General features: G+C 41.8%; 1 protein-coding gene across 1 annotated transcript in view; it reads left to right on the top strand.

The window, feature by feature from the left end:
* The window catches only part of PDGFRL (platelet derived growth factor receptor like), a 69,982-nt gene that overhangs the window by 43,224 nt on the left and 4,709 nt on the right, over positions 1 to 22,049 (top strand). Inside the window, exon 3 of the mRNA XM_042933836.1 lies at positions 17,800 to 17,951. Within this exon, the coding sequence (XP_042789770.1) occupies positions 17,800 to 17,951 (152 nt within the window). The remainder of the gene's footprint in view (positions 1 to 17,799; positions 17,952 to 22,049) is intronic.

The following is a 22,049-nucleotide window of genomic DNA, read 5'->3' as shown; positions in this document are numbered from 1 at the left end:
ACCATGCCTATGTTTCTTGTTGTCCCCAAAGCTGTTAGAAATCTCTGGCAGTTCTCCTGCCACCACCAAATCTGTTAAAAAACAGAAATTCAGCCAAGTAAATGTAAAGATCTAAAGGTTCATGAATCAGGAAGCTTCTCATGTAACAAATAGGAGAGGCTTCCAGGAGTTACACAAAATGGAAGGATTGTATAAGTAGAAATGAGGCAGGACGGGGAAGTTATTAGCAAAAGAAGAGACAGGATTGTTTAGGATGTGGTCATCTTTTCTCAGGTGGAATGGCTGGAGGTCTTATACAGATGACCCCACTAGTGCTGATCAGGAAATGCCAGACTGATAGGTTTAAAATCCCACTCCTAGAAGAGGCTGAAATTGCTATTAGGTTAGGCATTAAGTCTTGGTGGGACTTAACATAAGTGACTCCGTTTTGGGCCTGTGTCTTATTAGCACAACAATTGTACAAATGTCACTGAACATAAATGATCTTTCTAATGAAGCAACTCTGAAGAACAACCAGATTTAGACCTGATGGAAAATAAGAGAGGCTTTCAGAGGGAAAGAGATTGTTGGAAAATTGGGATGGAAAAAAAACAGTGTGTTTGGGGTTGGTGAGGAATTCGGTTGTGTTGAGAGCTGGGTAAATGATGGGATAGAGGAGAAATTTTTCTAGAAGAGTCAATTTGTTGGTTGATAAAGTGTAAGGAATGGAAACAAGAAGGAAAGTCGAGGCTGATACCAAGATTCAACCGGGGAGACAGATGGAGTTGTGGCTGCATTAAAAAAAAAAAAAAAAAATTAAAAAAAAAGAAATATATATAGAGAGAGAACAACCAAGAGTGGGGACCAGGTGAGAGGTGAGGCTGAATGATATCTGGGAGCCTGGAAAGCCAGGGTTAAGCTCCAGAGAGGTGTTGTAGCCTGGACAGATTGATTACATGTACAAGAGGAGTAGGGCACATTTGAGAACAAAGTCACACTGCACTCAGTTATTTTTATCCTCTAATTCAGTGTTTGTCTTAATCAGAGCAAAGTAATATGCTGGATTTGGGGGGGCCTCCAAATGAATTTCTACCTCTCCTGTCTTTTGGAATCCACATGCTAAGAAGGCAAACATGATAAAGAAAAAACACAAAGAAAAAACTTCACCTCCAGATTTTTAAGCTACAAATAAGCCATCCACAACCACACATTTGTAGAGTATCTGTTCTAAAGTTTTTTAAGTGATTTAACCAGACTTGCTTTTATTATAGTTTTCATTTCTTTATTACAGAATAATAAATACTTATACAATTTAGAAAGTTGGACACTATAGATAATTAAAAAGGAGAGATCACTAAAAATTCAAGATACACTGTTAACACCATAGCATAGAATCTTCCAGTTTTTAAAAAAATTTTTTTAATGTTTGTTTATTTTTGAGACAGAGAGAGACAAACCATGAGCAGGGGAGGGGCGGAGAGAGAGGGAGACACAGAATTGGAAGCAGGCTCCAGGCTCTGAGCTGTCAGCACAGAGCCCGATGCGGGGCTCGAACCCATGAACTGCAAGATCATGACCTGAGCCGAAGTCAGATGTTTAACCAACTAAGCCACCCAGGTGCCCCTAGAATCTTCCAGTTTTAGCTTTATTTTTGTTAAAGTATAATTAAAATACATTGTTACATTAGTTTCCGATGTATGATATAATTATTCGCTAATTCTGTGTATTACTTAGTGCTCATGATAAGTGTACTCTTGCCCCTTGACTATTTCACCTGTCTCCACACCTACCTCCCCTCTGGTAACCATCTGTTTGTTCTCTATAGTTAAGAGCCTGTTTCCTGGTTTGTTTCTCTCTCTTTTTCCCCTTTGCTTGTTTGTTTTCTTTCTTAAATTCCACATATGAGTGAAATCATATGGTATTTGTCTTTCTCTGACTTATTTCACTTAGCATTATACCCTCTAGGTCCAATCATTTTACAAATGGCAAGGTATAATTCTTTTTTTTTTTGAAATATTTATTTAATTTTGAGAGAGAGAAACAGAGTGTGAACAGGGGAGAGGCAGAGAGAGGGGGAGACCCACAACCCGAAGCAGGCTCCGGGCTCTGAGCTGTCACCACAGAGCCCGATGCAGGGCTCGGACCCATGAACTGTGAGATCATGACCTGAGCCGAAGTTGGACGCTCAACTGAGTGAGCCACCCAGGTGCCCAAGATACCATTCTTTTTTAAAGCTGGGTAATACTCCATTGCATTTATATATACCACATCTTCTTTATTCATTTGTCTCTTGATAAAACACTTGGGTTGTTTCCATATCTTAGCTATTGTAAATAGGCTGCAATAAACACAGGGAAGCATGTATCTTTTTGAATTAGTTTTTGGTTTTCTTTGGGTAAATACCCCAAAGATGAGCCTCTTTTCATGTGTCGACTGGCTATCTGTATGTCTTCCTTGGAGACATGTCTGTTTAGGTCATCTGCCCATTTTTTAGTCAGATTATTATTACTTTTTTGTTGTTGAGTTGTATAAGGTCTTTATATGTTTTGGATGTTAATTTCTTATCAGATACACCATTTGCAAATATCTTCTTTTATTCAGTTGGTTGTCATTGCCTTGTTTTGTTGATGGTTATTTTGGTGTAGTCCCAGTGGTTTATTTTTGCTTTTGTGTTCTGAGCAGCCATATCTAGAGAAATGTTTTTATAGCCGATGACATAGAAGAAATTACTGTCTATGTTTTCTTCCAGGAGTTTTATGGTTTCAGGCTTCACATTTAGGTCTTTCGTCCATTTTGAGTTTAGTTTTGTGCATAGTGTAAGAAAGTGGTCCAGTTTCATCCTTTTGCATGATGCCGTCAGCCTTTCCAGTACACCACTTATTGAAGACACTGTTTGTTACCCAATGTACATTCTTTCCTCCTTTGTCACAGATCAATTGACCATATAGGTGTGGGTTTCTTTCTGGGCTCTCTATTCTGTTCCAAAGACCTATATGTCTTTTTTTGTGCCAGTTCCATACTGCGTGGGTTATTATAGCTACATAGTATATCTTGAAATCTGGATTGTGATACCTCCAGCTTTGTTCTTTCTCAAGATCCCTTTGGTTATTTGGGGTCTTCTAGGGTTCTGTACAATTTTGCGAATGTTTGTTCTAGTTCTTAAAAAAAAATGCTGTCACTCTTCTCATAGGGATTGCGTTAAACTGTAGATTGCTTTGAGTGATATGGACATTTTGACAGTATTGCTTCTTTCAATTCATGAGGATGGAATATCTTTCCATTTGTTTGCATCATCTTCAGTTTCCTTCATCAGTGTTCTATAATTTTGGAAGTACGGGTCTCTCACTTCCCTGGTTAGGTTTAGTCCTAGGTATTTTATTATTTTTGGTGCAGTTGTAAATGGGATTGTTTTCCCAATTTCTCTTTCTGTAGCTTCATTATTAGTGCAGAGAAATGCAACAGACTTCTGTATATTTTCTATCTTGTGACTTTACTTTTCTAGTAGTTTTATGTGTGTGTGTACAGTTTTTAGGGTTTTCTATATATAAGATCATGTTGTCTCCAAAGAGTAAAAGTTTTAATTCTCCCTTCTCAGGTTGGATGCCTTTTATTTCTTTCTCTCATCTGTTTGCTGTGGCCAGGACTTCCAGTACTATGTTGAATATAAGTGGTGACAGTGGACATCCTGGTCTTGTTCTTGATCTTAGGGAAACGTTCTCAGTTTTTCACCATTCAGTATGATCTTTGCTGTGGGTTTGTCATATATGGCCTTTATTATGCTGAGATATGTTCCCTCTAAAGATATCTTCCCTCTAAACCTACTTTGTTGAGAGTTTTTATCACAAGTGGATGTTGTACTTTGTCAGTTGCTTTTTCTGCATCTGTTGAGATGATCAAGTTTTTTTTTTTTTAATGTTTATTTTTGAGAGAGAGAGATACACAGAGAGAGAGAGAGAGAGAGAGAGAGAGAGAGAGAGAGAGAGAAAGAGCACAAGCCAGGGGAGGAGCAGAGAGAGAGGGAGAGACAAAGCAGGCTCCAAGGCTCTGAGCTGTCAGCACAGTGCCTCATGTGGGGCTCAAACTCACGGACTGTGAGATCATGACCTGAGCCGAAGTTAGATGTTTTACCAACTGAGCCACCCAGGCACCCCAAGATGATCAAGTTTTTTATCCCTTCTTGTGTTGACGTGATGTTTAAGGTTGATTGATTTGCATATATTCAATCACCCTTGCATCCCAGGAATAAATCCCACTTGACCATGGTGGATGATTTTTTTAATGTGTTATTGGTTTTGGTTTGCTAATATTTTGTTGAGGATTTTTGCATTGATGTTCATCAGAGATATCGGCCTTTGGTTTTCTTTTTTTTGTAGTATCTTTGCCTGGTTTTGGTATCAGGGTAATGCTAACCTCACAGAATGACCTTGGAAGCTTTCTTTCCTCTTGTAGTTTTTGAAATAATTTGAGAAGACTAGGTATTAATCTCTAATTTATTTTTTTTAACGTTTATTTATTTTTGAGACAGAGACAGACAGAGCATGAACGGGGAGGGTCAGAGAGAGGGAGACACAGAATCTGAAACAGGCTCCAGGCTCTGAGCTGTCCGCACAGAGCCCGACGCAGGGCTCGAACTCACGGACCGCGAGATCATGACCTGAGCTGAAGTCAGCCACTTAACCGACTGAGGCACCCAGGCGCCCCAATCTCTAATTTAAATGTTAGGTTGAATCCAACTGTGAAGGCCTCTGGTCCCGGACTTTGTTAGAAGTTTTTTGATTACTGATTCAGTTTCATTGCGGGTAATTGGTCTGTTAAAATTTTCTATTTCTTTCAGCTTTAGTTTCGAAAGTTACATGTTTCTAGGAACGTATCCATTTTTTCAAGGTTGTCCAATTTGTTGGCATATAATTTTTCATAATATTCTTATAATCCTTTGTATTTCCGGTGCCTTGGTTGTTACTTCTCCTCTTTCATTTCTGATTTTATTTGAGTCCTCTCTTTTTTTTTCTTGATGAGTCTGGCTAAAAGTTTATCAATCTTGTTGATCTTTTCAAAGAACCAGCTTCTAGTTTCATCAATCTGTTCTATTGGTTTTTAGTTTCTATTTATTTCTTCTGTAATCTTTTATTTACTTCCTTCTACTGGCTTTGTACTTTGTTCCTTTTTGAGCCACTTGAAATGTAAGTTCCAGTTTTACTTTTATATTTAAAATAATTGTGTGAAAATGTATATACTGTTTTATGGTTAATTTTTTCCTTGACATATCATGAATATTTTTCTGTTACTATAATACCACAGTATGTTTAACTAAATCTCTATTGTTGGAATTTTATGTTATTTGTCACTTTCCCATCTGAGTCATTGCTGCAATAAACATATAGGTAACCGTAACTTATTCCTACAGGTGGAGTTGTTTATTGGTGTATTATTCTTTTTTTAAAACAAATATTTAATTTTATTTTTTTAAATTTACATCCAAATTAGTTATCATACAGTGCAACAATGATTTCAGAAGTAGATTCCTTAATGTCCCTTACCCATTTAGCCCACCCCCCCCCACAACCCCTCCATAACCCTGTTTGTTCTCCATATTTAAGAGTCTCTTGTGTTTTGTCCCCCTCCCTGTTTTTATATTATTTTTGCTTCCCTTCCCTTATGTTTATCTGTTTTGTCTCTTAAAGTCTTCATATGAATGAAGCCATATGATGTTTGTCTTTCTCTGACTAATTTTGCTTAGCATAATACCCTCCAGTTCCATCCACGTGGTTGCAAATGGCAAGATATCATTCTTTTTGATTGCTGAGTAATACTCCATTGTATATATATACCACATCTTCCTTTTCCATTCATCCATTTATGGACATTTGGGCTCTTTCCATACTTTGGCTATTGTTGATAGTGCTGCTATAAACATTGGGGTGCATATGTCCCTTCGAAACAGCATGCCTGTATCCCTTGGATAAATGCCTAATGGTGCAATTGCTGGGTCGTAGGGTAGTTCTATTTTTAGTTTTTTGAGGAACCTCCATACTGTTTTCCAGAGTGGCTGCACCAGCTTGCATTCCCATGGTGTATTATTCTTTTAAAGTATTTTTGAATTTGGCCTGCTAATGCTTTGCTGAGGATTTTTGCAGCTGTGTTCATCAGAGATATTGGCACATAATTTTCTTTCTTTTTTTTTTTTTTATAGTGTCTTTGTTTGGTTTTGCTTTCAGGGTAATGCTGGCCTTGTAGAATGAATTTGGAAGCATTCCTTCCTCCTCCATTTTTTGGAATAGTTTGAGAAGTATACTATGAACTCTCCTTTAAATATTTGGTAGAATTTACCTGTGAAGCCGTCTGGTCTTGGACTTTGTTGGGAGGTTTTGGATTACGGATTTAATAGTATTACCAGTGATTATTCTGTTCAGATATTTTATTTCTTCCTGATTCAGTCTTGGAAGACTGTATGTTTCTAAGAATTTATTCCTTTCTTCTAGATTGCTCAAGTTGTTGGTGTATGTTGTTCATTTCAGTCTTTTGTATTTATGTAGTTGTAATTTCTCCTCTTTCATTTCTGATTTTATTTATCTGGGCCCTCTCTCTTTTCTTCTTAATGAGCCTGGCTAGAGGTTTATCATTTTTCTCTTTTCCAAGAAACAGCTCCTACTTTCATTGATCTTTTTTTTAATTTTTTTATTTGTGTGTGTGTATTATTTATTTATTTATATATTTATTTAAAAAAAATATTTTTTTTTAACGTTTATTTATTTTTGAGACAGGGAGAGACAGAGCATGAACGGGGGAGGGTCAGAGAGAGAGAGGGAGACACAGAATCCGAAACAGGCTCCAGGCTTTGAACTGTCAGCACAGAGCCCGACGCGGGGCTCGAACCCACGGATCGCGAGATCGTGACCTGGGCCGAAGTCGGACGCCCAACCGACTGAGCCACCCAGGCGCCCCTATAATTTATTTATTTTTATTCTCCTCTTTGTTATTTCCTTCCTTCTACTACTTTGGGTTTTGTTTGTTATGCTTTTCCTAGTTACTTTGAATGTATGGTTAGATTGTTTCTTTGAGATCTTTCTTGTTTCTTGAGATAGTCTGTATCACTGCCCTCTTAGAACTGCTTTTGCCGAGTCCCAATGATAATGGAACATTGTGTTTCCATTTTAATTTGTCTCAAGGTATTTTTAAATATACTCTAGAATTTATTCATTGACCCAGATTATTTAGGAGTGTGTTGTTCAGCCTCATTTGTGTTTTTTCCAGGTTTTTTCTTGTGAAAATTTCTAGTTTCATATTGTTGTGTTTGGAAAGATGCTTAATATGATTTCAATCTTCTTAAATTTATTGAGACTTGTTTTGTTGCAAAAATATCATCTAATCTGGAGAATGTTCCCTGGGCAATTGAAAAAAATGTGCATTCTGCTGTTTTCTTTTGGTTTTTTTTTTGAACTGTTATGTATATCTCTATTAAGTTTATGTAGTCTAAAGTTTCATTTAAGGACACTGTTTCCTTATTGATGTTCTGTCTGGATAATCTATCCATTGATGTAAATGGAATGTTAAAGTCACTTAATGTTATTGTATTACTGTCAATTTCTCCCTTTATATCTGTTAATATTTGCTTTGCATGTTCAGATGCTCCTGTGTTGGGTGCATAGATAAATACAGTCATATCCTCTCGGTGGAGTGATCCATTTACCATTAAGTAATGCCCCTTCTATGTATTTTGTTATAGTCTTTGTTTTAAAGTCTGACGTAAGTGTTGCTCTGCCAGCCTTCTTTTCATTTCCATTTTCATGGAATGTCTTTTTTTCATCTCTTCATTTTCAGTCTGTATGTGCTTTTAGGTCCGAAGTGAGTCTCTTGTAGGCAGCATATAGAGGATCTTGTTTTTCTATCCATTCACTCACCCTTTGTCTTTTGATTGGAGCATTTAGTACAGTAACATTTAAAGTCATTATTGAGAGGTATGTGCTTATTGCCATTCTATTTTCTGGTTGTTTTTGTAGTTTGTCGCTGTTTCTTTTTTTTTTTTCTTGGTTCCTTCCCTTGTGTTTTGATGATTTTAATTAGTGTAATGTTTGGCTTCCTTTCTCTCTCTCTCTCGCTCTCTCTTTAAATTTCTTATAGGTGTTTGGTTTGCAGTTATCATGAGGTTTGTGTATGACAAACCTAAGTATACAGTAGTCTCCTTTAAGTTGATGGTCACTTAAGTTTGGACACATTCTAAACGCATTACATTTTATTTTCCCTTGCCACATTTTATGTTTTTGACATCATATTTTATATATTTTTATTTTGTGTACTCCTTAGCCAGTTATTCTAGGTCTGATTCGTTTTACTACTTTTGCCTTTTAACCCTCACACTAGCTTTACAAGTGGTTGATCCACTGCTTTTACTATGTGTTTACTTTTACCATTAATATTTTTTTTCTGTTACAATTTTCTTACTTGTAGTTACGACTTTTTCTTTTCTGCTTAAAGAAATCCTTTTAACGTTTCTTGTAAGACCTGTTTAGTGCTAATGAACTCCTTTAAGTTTTATTTGTCTGGGGAACTCTTTACGCCTCCAATTCTGAGTAGGTCTTGGTGGGAAGATTGTTCTTGATTGTAGGCCTTTTCTTCAGCACCCTGAATATATGTCTTTTCCTTATGCCTGCAAAGTTTCTGCTGAAAAGTCAGCTGATGTATGTAACTTGTATGTCATTAGTTGCTTTTTTGTTGCTGCTTTTAAGATTCTCTCTTTATAATTAATTTTTTACAGTTTAATTACAATATGTCTTCATGTGAAGCTCATTGGGTTCATCTTGTTTGGGACTCTGATTCCTGGACCTGTATGTCTGTTTTCCTTTCCAAGTTAGAGAAGTTTTCAGCTATTATTTTCTTCACAAAAGTGTTCTGTCCCTTTCTCTCTGTTCTCCTTTCTGGGATACCTATAATGTTAATGTTTTATGCTTAATGTTGTCTAGAGATCTTTTAAACTATCTTTATTAAAATTTTTTCTCTCTTTCATTTGGATGGTTTCCACTCCTCTGTCTTCCAGATCACTGGTTTGTTCTTCTGCATCCTCTAATCTGATGTTGATTCTCTCCAGTGTATTTAAAAAAAATTTTTTTTAATGTTTATTTATTTTTGAGAGAGAGAGAGAGAGAGAGAGAGAACGAATGGGGGAGAGGCAGAGAGAGAGGAAGACAGAGAATCGGAAGCAGGGTCCAGGCTCTGAGCTGTTAGCACAGACCCTGACATGAGGCTTGAACTCACGAACAGTGAAGTCATGACCTGAGCCGAAGTCAGATGCTCACCTAACTGAGCCACCCAGGTGTGCCATCTCTGGTGTATTTTTGAAATTTCATTTATTGTAGCCTTCAGTTCTGATTAGTTCTTTTTAATATTTTATTTTTATTTGTTGACATTCTCACTGTTCATCTATTATTTTTCTGAGCCCAATTAGCACCTTTATGACCATTACTTTGAATTCTTTATTAGGTAGATTGCTTATCTCTACTTCATTTTGTTCTTTTCCTGAGGTTTTGTCATATTCCTCTGTCTCCTCATTTTGTCTGACTCTCTGTTTGTTTCTATGTATTACGTAGATCAGCTATGTCTTGAAGGAATGGCCTTAAATAGTAGGAGTCCTCTGGGTCCCAGAAGAACAATCCCCCAAGAGCCACCAGAACCAGGCACTCCAGGGGTGACCCCTGTGTGATCTGTAGGCACCTTCTTGTGGCTGGGCTGTAGCTGCTGCAGGGCTGCTGGTGAACAGAGTTGTAAGGACTAGTTTTGACTTTTGTGGTTCTACTGGTGTGTGTGGCAGGTCCCCCCTCCTCGTGGTGTGATTCACTTAAAAAATTAAAAAAAAATTTTTTTTTTTTACATTTATTCATTTTTGACAGAGAGAGACAGAGCATGAGCAGGGGTGGGGGTGGGGGGGCAGAGACAGAGGGAGACACAGAATCTGAAGCAGGCTCCAGGCTCCGAGCTGTCAGCACAGAACCCGAGGTGGGGCTCGAACTCACAAACCGCGAGATCATGACGTGAGCTGAAGTCAGATGCTTAACTGAGCCACCCACGTGCACACCCCCCCCAAAATTTTTTCTTAATGTTTATTTGTTTTTGAGAGACAGAGTGCGAGTTGGGGAAGGGCAGAGAGAGAAAGAGACACAGAATCTGAAGCAGGCTTCAGACTCCAAGCTGTCAGCACAGAGCCCTATGTGGGGCTTGAACCGATGAACAGCGAGATCAGGACCTGAGCCGAAGTCAGACGTTTAACCGACTGAGCCACCCAGGCCCTGTGCTGTGATTCACTCTGAGGGGCAACGGTCCAGGCCAAGGCTACTCACCAAGTGTGGTAGGCATAGCGGGAGTTGCGTTGGGGGTACCAGTCCTAGCTGAGGCCACCTCCTGGGTGAGGCAGAGTGACAGCCATTTTGGTGGGTCAGCTACTGGTCAGGTGGGTCCACAGGGTAATGTGGAGGTGGGGTGAGTGGGCTGGCAAGGTAGATGGAATGTGTCAGAGGTGGCACCCACCAGTGTTGGCCCAGCTAGATAGAGGGAGAGTAAATAAAATGACCTTACCAGCCTTCCCCTCTTAAAGAACATCCCTACAGATCCCTGCTCCTACAGTCCATGCCTTAAAATTAGTCAATAAATCTCTTTCACATATGGCCCAGGCACTGTTCAAACTGCTGCCTCTGTGCTAGGTCTCGGTGTGAGTAACTTGTGTTCAAGCCCTTGAAAAGTAGAGTTTTGGCTTCCTATTGTCTCTGGCTTTCTTGAGGTGAAACCTTGGTTTTCAAAGCAAGACATTCCTGGGTTTTGTCTTCCTGTTGCAGGTCCCCAGCGCTGAGGTAGCGCTGAGGTAGCGTTCAAGATGTGGAACTTGAACCCCTCAGTGCTCAGGGATTACCTCCTCCTCTCTGTGCCAGGGGTGTGAGCCCTCACTATATCGTGTCTTTGACCCTTCTCCTCCTCTTAATGTGCCTTTTTCTTTATATCTGTGGTTGTTTTGGAGCTGCTCTGCTGGTCTCCAAGTTGTTCCCGGAGAGAATTGTTCTTATGTAGTTGTTTTGTTGTGTCTGTGAGAAGAGGTGAGCTCAGGGTTTTTCTTCTCTGTCAACTTGATCCCATCCTCTGACTTCTTTTTAAGAATACAGAAGAATCCAGGGGCGCCTGGATGGCGCAGTCGGTTAAGCGTCCGACTTCAGCCAGGTCACGATCTCGCGGTCCGTGAGTTCGAGCCCCGCGTCAGGCTCTGGGCTGATGGCTCAGAGCCTGGAGCCTGTTTCCGATTCTGTGTCTCCCTCTCTCTCTGCCCCTCCCCCGTTCATGCTCTGTCTCTCTCTGTCCCAAAAATAAATAAAAAAAAGTTGAAAAAAAAAATTTAAAAAAAAAAAAAAAAGAATACAGAAGAATCTGGCATAAGTCGTTGTAGTAGAAAAGTCCTGAGTCACATTCACAGACATTAACATAACCTGTTGTTGGGATAGAAATACTGGAGTTATATTGCAAGCATTTTGAGGAGGTCCTTGGATAGTCCTCAAACATACACGAGGGGGATGGAGGGAGGGAGGGTGGGAGGGAAGGAAGGAAGCAGAGAGAGAGGGAGGGACCTTTCAGCTTAGTTTCTGATACTGAAACTGTATTCATTTTGTTTCTCATTTTGCATATTTGGCTCTCTACTAGCTTCTCATACATATTTCTTTTCAACATCTTTTTCTTTTATATCATAAACTGTGAAACTTTGATATGTTTTACCAGCTGTCTGTTTCCCAGGGTTTGTACTTTGTTGATATGGCTCTATTCCCAGCATATCATGGAGCCGTTATTTTCTGACACATTCTTAAAAAGAAGCTTAAACACAAGGCCCTGTACAAACGCTTGAAACATGAACAAGCAAATACACATGAATCTTGATCTCCTTTGATGCTTGGCATAGCACCTTGCCTGTGGTAGAAACTAAATAATTAATTTTCGAAGTGCATGTTGAATAAGGAGGATTTTGGATTGCATCTTTTTTCTCTCGCTCCTTATGCTTCTCTTTTATGTCAACAGAGGCAACACGGTCTTCAGTGCACAATATCTGGGATCATACAGTTGAGTGGCCCGGGGAACATTACTTAACCTTCAAATTCTTCTCCTGTGGTTCCAACACTTACATGGGAAAGTTAGCTAGCTTCTCCGGTCTTAGTTTGCCCACCTGCAACTTGGGGAGGATAATAACATCTGTTTCATAAAGATTTTATGAGGATGAAATTAGTCAAAATCTATAAAGGGATTACAACAGTGCTTAACACATATTAAGCGTTACTTAAGTTTTAGCCAGTATTATTTGACCATCTCCGTCTCGTGGGATTGAGAAAAAGTCATGTGTACATTAGGTTCTGTCCATTACAGACTAGATGTTTAATAACTAGTTGTTTTCCTGCTTCTGTTCCATTTAATTACTCATTGATTTTTTTTCATTTTTATTTATTTATTTTGAGAGAAAATGCAAGTGAGGGTGGGGCTCACGAACCGTAAGATCATGACCTGAGCCAAAATCAAGCATTCAGTTGCTCAACCAACTGAGCCACCCAGATACTCCACTTACTTATTGAACTGTTAACTTGCTGTCGAAATAGAAAATAGGCTATCACAAATATTACTCAGCTAATTAAATCAGATCTTGCATGTTTTTGATTGTGGGGTATGTGCATGTGTATGTGTGTGTCCATATTTAGCAGGATTTGCAGGTTAGTTAGAGGCATCATCTCTTAGTCAAAATTCCTTGACTTCATTTCAGTAGGATGGAAATCCATGCCGTTTTCATTTATGAACATTTGTAAGCTGAGTCTTTGTGACACTAGGATTAGAAGCTCTACTGTTCCCAGTTGGAAGACTTTGGACAAGGTACTTCTCTAAGTTTCAGTGTCCTCATCAGTAAAAGAGGAAAAATAGTACCTCCCTCCTAATGTGGTCACAAAAAGCAGAGGACCATCATAATAGCTATATACAAAATGTCTGAAACACTTACTCTGTGCCACACACTGTTCTAAGTCTTGAACTTATCCAAAAAGCTTAGTGCAAAGCCTGCACTCCCAAGCGTTAGCTGTTGTTGCTGTTAATTCAAGTCTGAGGAAGTAGGTGTAGCCAGAATGTAGAAGGCATGAGCTCCAAGCCTTCTAGCTAAGGAGTCTCAAGGTCATGGTGGAGTTAGGGTTTGAATCCTGTCAATGTGTCTCCAACGTCCAAGATCTTATGCCTCCCATGACTGCTGCCTGTCACCATAGACCTCTGCCCACCTGCGTTCCAGTCAAAGATGTCTTTGCCAGGCACCAAACTGCCTTTTGTCTCTTTTCAGGGGATCTCATTCCTTTGGAATGCATGCCCCCTATTTTGTGCATGTGAAAGTCCTTCTCTTCCCCTAAGATTCTCTCAGCCCTGAAGCTTTGCTGGTTACCCTCCTTGGCCTGCCCATGGCATTTTGTATAGAGGGAACTTGAGAGAAGCACACTACTTAAGTATCATTTTGTCTCTTACTTTGCACTTCAGAATCTCCCATTTAACTTCTGCTCATTAAGTATTTATGGGACCAGTGACTAGTTATTTTGTAATCGAGGGCTTACCTCCTGCCCTTGGCTTGTAGGGTCTAGGGAAAGGATAGGAGCATAGACCCTACCACCCTTACCTGGTCACTGCCCCAGGTGAGATCAACAGTGGTCCCTAAGTTTGAGAGCTGTCAACCTCCTCCTCTATGCCATCCCATGATATAGCGTCCCTATCTACCCCTCCAGAAGAGAGTAGGATGGGCAACATGCTCAAAACTTCAAGCCTCCACTGATGGGAATGGACTGTGTGTAAAGGCCACGGGACCTCCCCGGAAGACATACACACATGATGCACACACATACATAGTTCTAAATTTTGAATACTCTTTGAAACGTTGACTTGTCCTTCACTGAGCTCACTGTGGGTCAGGTCTGGAAGTGCGTGTTTGGAAGAGAAAGACCTAAGGTGAGCCAATTAGTGTAAATTCTACTTAATCTTAAATATACTTTTGGGAGGCACTTGGTCACAGCACCTTTTTGCTCCACTCAAACTTTACACCATCCACTGTTCTGGGGATTTGTTAAGTGTTACAAGAAAAGGGGACAGTACTTGGATGAAGGGTCTCCCAGGGCTTTGCAGGGCTCATTGAGTCCTTGTCTCCACTTCATCCTGCAGACTCTGCCCCCAGAGGCCTTAGGTCATAGTCCACCCCTTTGGGGAAACCGCTGCCGGGACTATGTGAGACCATTAGAAGAAATGGACATTTTAAATCCTGGCATTTAAACTGTAATCCTACTAAATAATTTGTTTCCTGTTTTATATTGTTTGCATACAAGAGGGGGTGGAAAAATCCAGAAATGTTTTCCAGTGCATTTCCTTCCTTCCACCCCCAATCCTGCTAAAGATACAGCATGCAGATTTCATGGTGGTAGGGTTATTCCCAAGTGCTAAATTTCTTTGTGCCCAATTATTTTCCTAGTAGGAATGGCATCTAATACTTTCTATCACTACGATGTTAGCAAATGTTGGGTCCACGGAAGGTGCTTGATACGTTGATCAATTAAATGCTGATTTTGTACCGCAGTTCTGAGCTCTATAGGGAATGTGCTCAGATATTTTGGTACACCTAGGAAGACATCCACCTCCATTTTCTTTCCACCTTTCTATTTTTTTATCTGCTGAAAGCCGGCTGTATCCTCACAATTGAAATTACATATTTGGCCATTGGCAAAAACTTTCATTCTGCCAAATGAAGTGTGTGTGGGGGGAGGGGCAGGAATCTCTTTTAAAGGTATCTGATGCTTTCGAGCGTCCGTTTCTTGAATCTTCCTTTTTGATGATACCTTTTCCTGATTCTTCTGTCCTCTATCTACCTTTTCTTGCCCTGGCGGACTCTAGTTTGGCTCTAGATTTTGTCCTCAAACTTCTCCTCTTCTCTGTGCTTTCCCTTGTTGAGTTCATTCTTTCTTTTAGCTTCTCCTCTTACTCCTTTGTAGATGACTCCCCCAAATGCAAATCTAGTGCTGTTTTATCTCCTCTGTGCCTCAGCCTGTGTTTCCAAGTGCCACATGAACTGGCATCCACACTTCGGTGACCCACATTTCATCACAAATTCAAAGTCTTCAATGGTGGCTCTATTATTTTGCCTGCCCTAGTCTCCTTTCTCTTCTCAGTGATTCCGTCTCGGTTGGTTAAAGCCCCAGTCTTTCTAACACATAGAAATACAAATTGAGTGGTCATTACTGATATATCTCTTTCTTCCACCTCTTATACCCAGTCTGTCATAAATGTCCCCCAGAAAAACATGCCTTAAATTTGCTTCTGTTCCTCTGCCAGCACCCGGCCCAGCCCCGGCACTGGCCGCGCCATTCATCACAGGAACAGGCTCTCAGTCTCCCCCTCTTCCTCCTGCCTCTCCCTCGCCCACCTCATGCCCTGGCTAAGGTGCCGTCACTTCCCACCTCCACACCTGAGGGTGGTCCCTGCTGCCTGTTCTCAACCAAATGCCCCGTGACTCCCAACCCCCTCCCTCTGTGTCCTCTGTGGCGAATACGTTAAATCCTCCAATCGGTATTGAGTGCCTTCCACCCACCACGCACTCAGGCCGTGGGGGTGCAGTAAGAGGAGCAGACCAGGTTGGTCCCAGCCCTCCCGGGACTGTAGTTTCCTGAGCAAGTGAGCTCACTGCCCCTGCCTCTCCACCCCCGCCTTTAAAGGTCCGGCGTGTCTCACTTCCTCCCCAAAGCTGCCTTCAGCCTCTTCAACCCACAGGGATAAATCCCTTTTCAGAATTCCTATTGTCCTTGTTTACTTATTCTCTGATCCTTTCGTGTATATTAGTTTTAACTGCCTACCTGGACTGTAATGTCCTTGAGGTCCACTGTTTTTCATTTGCTGTGCTCTCTCCGCTGTGGGGTATGTATTATGTGTCATTGTTGTAGTGGTATTCACAATAATTACTACTAGTAATTCTGCAATTATGTGCAATTAAGCTACCATTAGAAGAATGCAATGAATTTGTTATGGCATGCAGAACTTTACATGTGTTTGCTTCTCTGATGCGTACATACTTCACTCACTTAAGTAATTGACTCAGCGTCCACTAGCTGTGGGTCTCAGGGAAGTCACTTCTTTCTGAGACTCAGCTTCTTCATCTGCAGTGCTGAGAGCTGGATGCCTTTTTCTTTTTTTCCCACACATCACTGGTTGGGTGTCTTCTCTTTAAGGTTCCTTCCACTTCCAACCCTGTGGTTCAATTCAATTTCACTCCACTCATTTCTAGGGAATCTTTACTGTGTACTGTGCACAGATTTGTTGCTGAGGGAATATAAAACAAATATGGCCCAGTCCCCGCCCTCAGAGTTTTTGCCATCCATTGTAATAACAGGAAGCCATGGGTATCCGAGGGATAGAGAACAAGGGGGCTAATTACGTCACTAGGAGAAAGCGAGAGTTGATTCTAATTAAAAGCTTCCTGAAGGGGGAGAGATTTCCGTTCCCTTGAAAGGAGGTAGTTGATGGTGTGGGAGTACAGAGGCCCTGGTGGGGAAAGCAGCTATTCAGCGGTGAACCAGAACAGGGCTGTGTTTAGGATCAACCAACCAGACATTGGTTGTGTGCTAAATTTAGTGTGGCTACCTCACTGACGGCGTTGCAAAGCACAACAGGAGAGTTTCAGCTACGTCGCAAAAGTATGTGGATCTCAGAGGGGTGAGCCATTTGGCTATTTGAGATGCATCCTTGGATTAAAACCATTTATTTTGGCATGCCCACGTGCAGAGGCTCATAAGCCACAGGGGAGTATGTCTCCCATTGATGATACATCTGGATTCCTGTCACAACATAATACACTGAATCACCATTACCGTCAGCTAGTGATAGAGTTCAATATTAATATTTATGTCTCTCCTTATTCCAGAAGGAACTGAAGCAGTTTGCAAATATATTCACATGAACAAGCTAAAAATGCAAGAGATGCAAAATGAGAAAATATAAGTAGAAATAATAGTGTGAGGTCAGAGGAAAGTTAAATGCTCAAACGTTCTAAGCACTGTACCCGAGGTGGGCTGCATAACGGGGGCTTAGTAAATCTTAGCAACCAAGCATTTTTCCCCTAAAGTTTTTATTTATTTTTAAATGTTTATTTATTTTGGGGAAAGAGAGGGAGAGTGGGGGACAGGGGCAGAGAGAGAGAGGGAGACACAGAATTCGAAGCAGTCTCCAGGCTCTGAGCTGTCAGCACAGAGCCCAACACGGGTTTCCAACCCATGAACCGTGAGATCGTGACCTAAGCCAAAGTCAAACGCTTAAGTGACCGAGCCACCCAGGAGCCCTGAAAGTTTGCATTCTTGTTATGAAATGTGGCATCTCAAAGATCCCAAGCTTATGTTCAGAACCTTCTCTTTGTTGATCCAAGAGATTTTCACAGTGGCCCACGGTGTGTGCTTCCATTCATGTTGACTGCTCTTTAAGTGCGTTCATTAGGAGCAAAGGCTCTTCGGCTGCCTTTCTGTGGCTGCGTTGCTAATGGACCAGTGATTCTACTTAGGGAAACTCCGGCGCTGAGGTGGAAGAGAATCCCCTCTCGTTAAAAAATGTAAACGACATGTCTTCCTTTTAGAAGCTTCTCTCTCTGACCGCCCCCTACCCTTCCACACACTTTTCCCCCAAACATGCTGTTACTAGTTTGTGCCGCTTGAGAGAGGCCAGCCCGCAGAGCCAGGGGGATTTGCGGTGGGGCACAGCAGAGGGGAGAGCACCTGCTGGGGGCCCCCCCGCGTGAGCTGGCTTCGCTTCCATTGACAGCGTGAGGCAGCACGAGCGCTATGGCCAGCTGACTCTGGTCAACTCCACGGCCGCGGACACGGGCGAGTTTAGCTGCTGGGGACAGCTCTGCCAGGGCTATGTCTGCAGGAAGGACGAGACCAAAACCGGCTCCACCTACATCTTTTTTACAGGTAAACCGTTGGGCGTGTCGGTGGGGCGCTTCGGTATTCTGGACTTGGCCCAGAGGTACAGGTTCCAACGGGGTGCCGAGTACCTAATAGTGGCGATCAGAGCGCTCCCTGTGTGCCAGGCTCTGTCACTTTATGTCCGTTATTTCGTGTAAGTCTCCCTAGCGACCCGCCAGGGGAAGCACTCCTGTCATTTCTCTTGTGTTCGTTGGGAAGTAGAGTTTTAGCGAAATGAAATACCTCCTTAGGGTCACACAGGTAAGTGGTGGTACTAGGATTCGAACCCGGGCCGATTCCTGAGTCTGTACCTACGTTGGCCAATATGGCAGCCACTAGGCATGTGTGACTATTTACATTTAAGTGAAAATGGTTTAAAATTAAACCCCTTAAAACTCACTTTCTGAGGGCCACTCGCCCTGTTTCACGTGGTCCATTGCCACATGCGGCTCGTGGCTCTCCTGGACGTTGCAGACAGGGACCACGTCCGTCATTACAAAAAGCTCTACTGGGCAGCATTGCTGTGCACGTGTAGTCACTGTGCTCTCAGGGCCCACGATGACCTCTCTAGAGCCTCCATGGCCGTACGATGCTTCGCTAAAGGCCTCCTCGTATTTGTTCTTAGTGTACTGTGAGCTGAAGTTTTGGGGGCACGATTCCCAAAGCCTGTGGGCCTTGTGGCTCCAGCCCCGATCCCAGCGCTGAGTGAAGGGCCTAAAAATGCACAATGCTTGCTTCGTGTCCAGGCAGGGGCTCTCATGAGCGCTGTCTACATCCTGACTCCCTCCGCCTTTCGGACCTACAGTGACGTAGGCCTAGGACCCCAATGATCTTCTGCGCTGGCCATCAATGAATGCTAGCAAAATCTCGAATGTTTCCCCCCCTCCCCCCCACACAGCTCCTCTCCAGCCAGAAGATGCGTCAGCAGAGCACTCTACCATGTTGGAGTCACATGTATCTCGTTTCATTTTTACCACACCCCTAGGAACTAAGTAGAAGCTACTTGACCATCTCCGTTTGAGAAATAATGATGCTGACGCTGAGACCTTGAAGGGCAAGGTGACTTGGTCAGGGTTCCATGACTGGTAACGGGGAGTAAAGAGTCAGCCCCTGTTCTTCTGACCTGGGATCTAATGTTCTTACTGCCCTAATCTGTTTCTAGGACAAGGTGGTGGGTAGATTGATAGACAGGCAGAAAGACACTAGCTAGCATCACTGGTGTTGTCAGGCGAATGGCTAACAGTTGTTCAGAGGTAATCCCTTCTGATCCTCATTCTGGAATGTGTTGCACAGACTTGCTCATGTGCCTTTAGAGCCTGTTTTTCTGGACAAGGACTGATACCCTATTTCACACTGCGGATTCAAGATTCTTTGCCATGATTAGCACTATCACGTCCTTCTAAAAGATTGGATTTTGAATTGAAAGTTTGAACTGAAGACTTCCCTTGAGCCGAATGCCCCATGAGGGTTAAAGGGCTCTCTTTGAGTTTTGGAGCTAGGTCCTTGTTCTTAATTTATGGGCAGCTCTTTAGGGAATCAAAGGAAGGCTAAAATATTTACCAAACTATTTACTTCAATTGTGAAGAAACTTGGATCAAAAAGGGGCATGACCTAATGTGTTGTATCATTTTCTCTTTTCTCAATAGCAAGCCAAGAGGCCAGTTGGATTTTCAGTACAGGGTTTAGCATTTGTCTCTTCAGGCATGGGTGGGTTTGCAAAACCAAGATGAGCTGTTTCGGAAGCTGAGCCTCCTGCTCCTGGCTCCGATTCTTTCGGAACATATGCTTCCCCACGACCCACATAGAGAAACGTCTGGCATTCATTATGTTTGTAGGTTTCCCAGAGTTTGGTTGCAAACACCGCGAAGCCTCTTTTCGACTGTTGTTAATTTGCGCGGTTTTTGATTAAGCAACTGCCACATATTATAATGACTCTTTATCCGAGAGGCTCTCAGAAGGTTTTTCTTTTTATTGAAGTATAATATATACAAAGAAAACTACACAAGTCATAAGTATACAGCTCAATAAATTAACCTCAAATGAATGCACATATGTAACTACCATCCAGATCAAGGAAGAGAACATTACTGGCGGTAGAGCTTTCTCATGGCGAAAGGCTTGGGCTCCAATGATCATATGTAGTGAAACCACATTAATGAGCATTTTACTAAATATGGGGTTTGTTGAAATTTGGACTTTGTAGCCTATTTGATTTTTTTTTTGAAATCTAAATTTCCATGTGCTTAGTTTTCTTAAAGTAACGCTTAGCATTGACTTGAATACAAACATGTTTGCAGGAGGCATGTGTACTCTAAATTTTTTTAAATGAACTTCAGTAAAGTTTTTTGTTGTTGGTAGATGGAATCTGCTAACTACGAATTTCTTTTTTTTCTGTTGGTTAAAGCAACTGGTGAGGTCACTTCTTTCAAAGATTGTTTTACAGTAACAAGAAGTAAGACCACATTTTTGTGTTCTAGAATTTGGATTGTTCACTTAATCTACTGGTTTTGTTTATTGGTTCAGTTTCCTCTGTAAAACAAAAGAAAAGTTACTTCTAAATCTTAGAATCAGAAATTCCTGAAGGGCTTTTGCTCAAAAGCTATCCTTAGTCCTAGAGATTGTGTTCTCTCCAAATGGGGATGTGGAAACAGAGATTAAGTTGACCCATCCCAGGCCATATAGACTTACTCTGTGTGAACACATGGGTGTTAGAAACAACATTGACCAAGGTGCCCTTTAACTAAGCCTGAAAGTCAATCTATCATGAATGTGGCGCACATCACCCAGCCTGATAGAAAGCCTTGCAAAAGATGGAGGTTCAGTGAGCCATGGCATACTCCTTGATCTCAGAGCCGGGGAAGGACCTCCATGTCAGTGAACTTCGCATTCCCAGCCAAAGAAATCTTGGCCCACAGAGACATTTGATGTTGTGTCTGAGAATAGGTCACCAACCTAAAACATCACATGAATGTGGCACAAAGAGGGCTAGTGAAGGAAAAAGCCAGGAATAATGATTTGTATCAGGAACGTTGTGGGAAAAACATAGGAAACAATTAAATGTTGGGGTATGATCAAGTTCAAAGATTTCTCTTAGCAATTCCTGTAGCATTCCCTCACACTAGCATCCAGAACACAGAGGATTCAACGTGCCATGCCAAAAGAAAATTAAAAAAAATATCCTCTAACCCACAGTCCCTTGAGCATCCTGAGGAATGAATGTGTGGGCAACCCAGTCCTCGTTTCTCTCACTTCTGTAAGAGCCAGTGCCATCATCTAGAACTTAAGGTATAGGGATAATGATTTCAGGGGAAACTGGAGGATATAAGAAACGGACTGAATTCCCCAGCCCAGAGTTAGACAAGCAGAATTCAGAACCTGAGGCCACTGGGCCCCTCATCTGTCCTTCCTTAATTCTCTATTAGCTGTGGCAGGAACACCGTCCTCTGGGCTGTAAGGACAGGTGAGGGTACCAGTGCCCTCAGTGACCCGGGCCTCCTAGAGGCTCTGCTGTGCTGGAGAACTGTTCCAGTGACTGAGTACAGACTTTGGGGCTTCTCCAGAGACACAGCAAATTGTTCACAAGGTTTTGTTTGTTTTTTTTTAAAATGTTGATTTGTTTTTGAGAGAGCAAGCCAGGGAGGGGCAGAGTGAGGGGGACAGAGGATCCAAAGCAGGGTCCGTGCTGCAAGCACTGAGCCCCGATGGTGCTGCCGCGGGGCTTGAACTCAGGAACCCGTGCGATCGCTGACCTGAGCCGAAGTCGGAGGCTCAGGTGACTGAGCCACTCAGGTGCCCCTGCTCACAGGTTTTAAAACTGCTCTTAACCTAAGGAAACCCGTCTCCTTCCCTGCTTCCTTATTGGGGTAATTCATGGGCCTGATTTGGGCTCCAACTAATACCTTTTTGTTGCCTTTAAGGAGATGGGAAGTAAAATCTTTTTTTACAAAAAAAGGAAAAGCATCGAAGAGTAGCTTTTTCTATGCGTAAAGACTCAGTATCTGAGTATATTGCCAGTCCCCTCTCTGTGCCCGTAGAATATAAACATTCTTCAAGCGCTCTTACCTTGTTTCTCCAGAAAAAAACAAACCTCTGTCTTTCCCTTCG

Source organism: Panthera leo, chromosome B1 (genome assembly GCF_018350215.1).
Source record: "Panthera leo isolate Ple1 chromosome B1, P.leo_Ple1_pat1.1, whole genome shotgun sequence".
Classification (NCBI taxonomy): domain Eukaryota; kingdom Metazoa; phylum Chordata; class Mammalia; order Carnivora; family Felidae; genus Panthera; species Panthera leo.
This window is presented reverse-complemented; position numbering and strand designations above follow the sequence as displayed.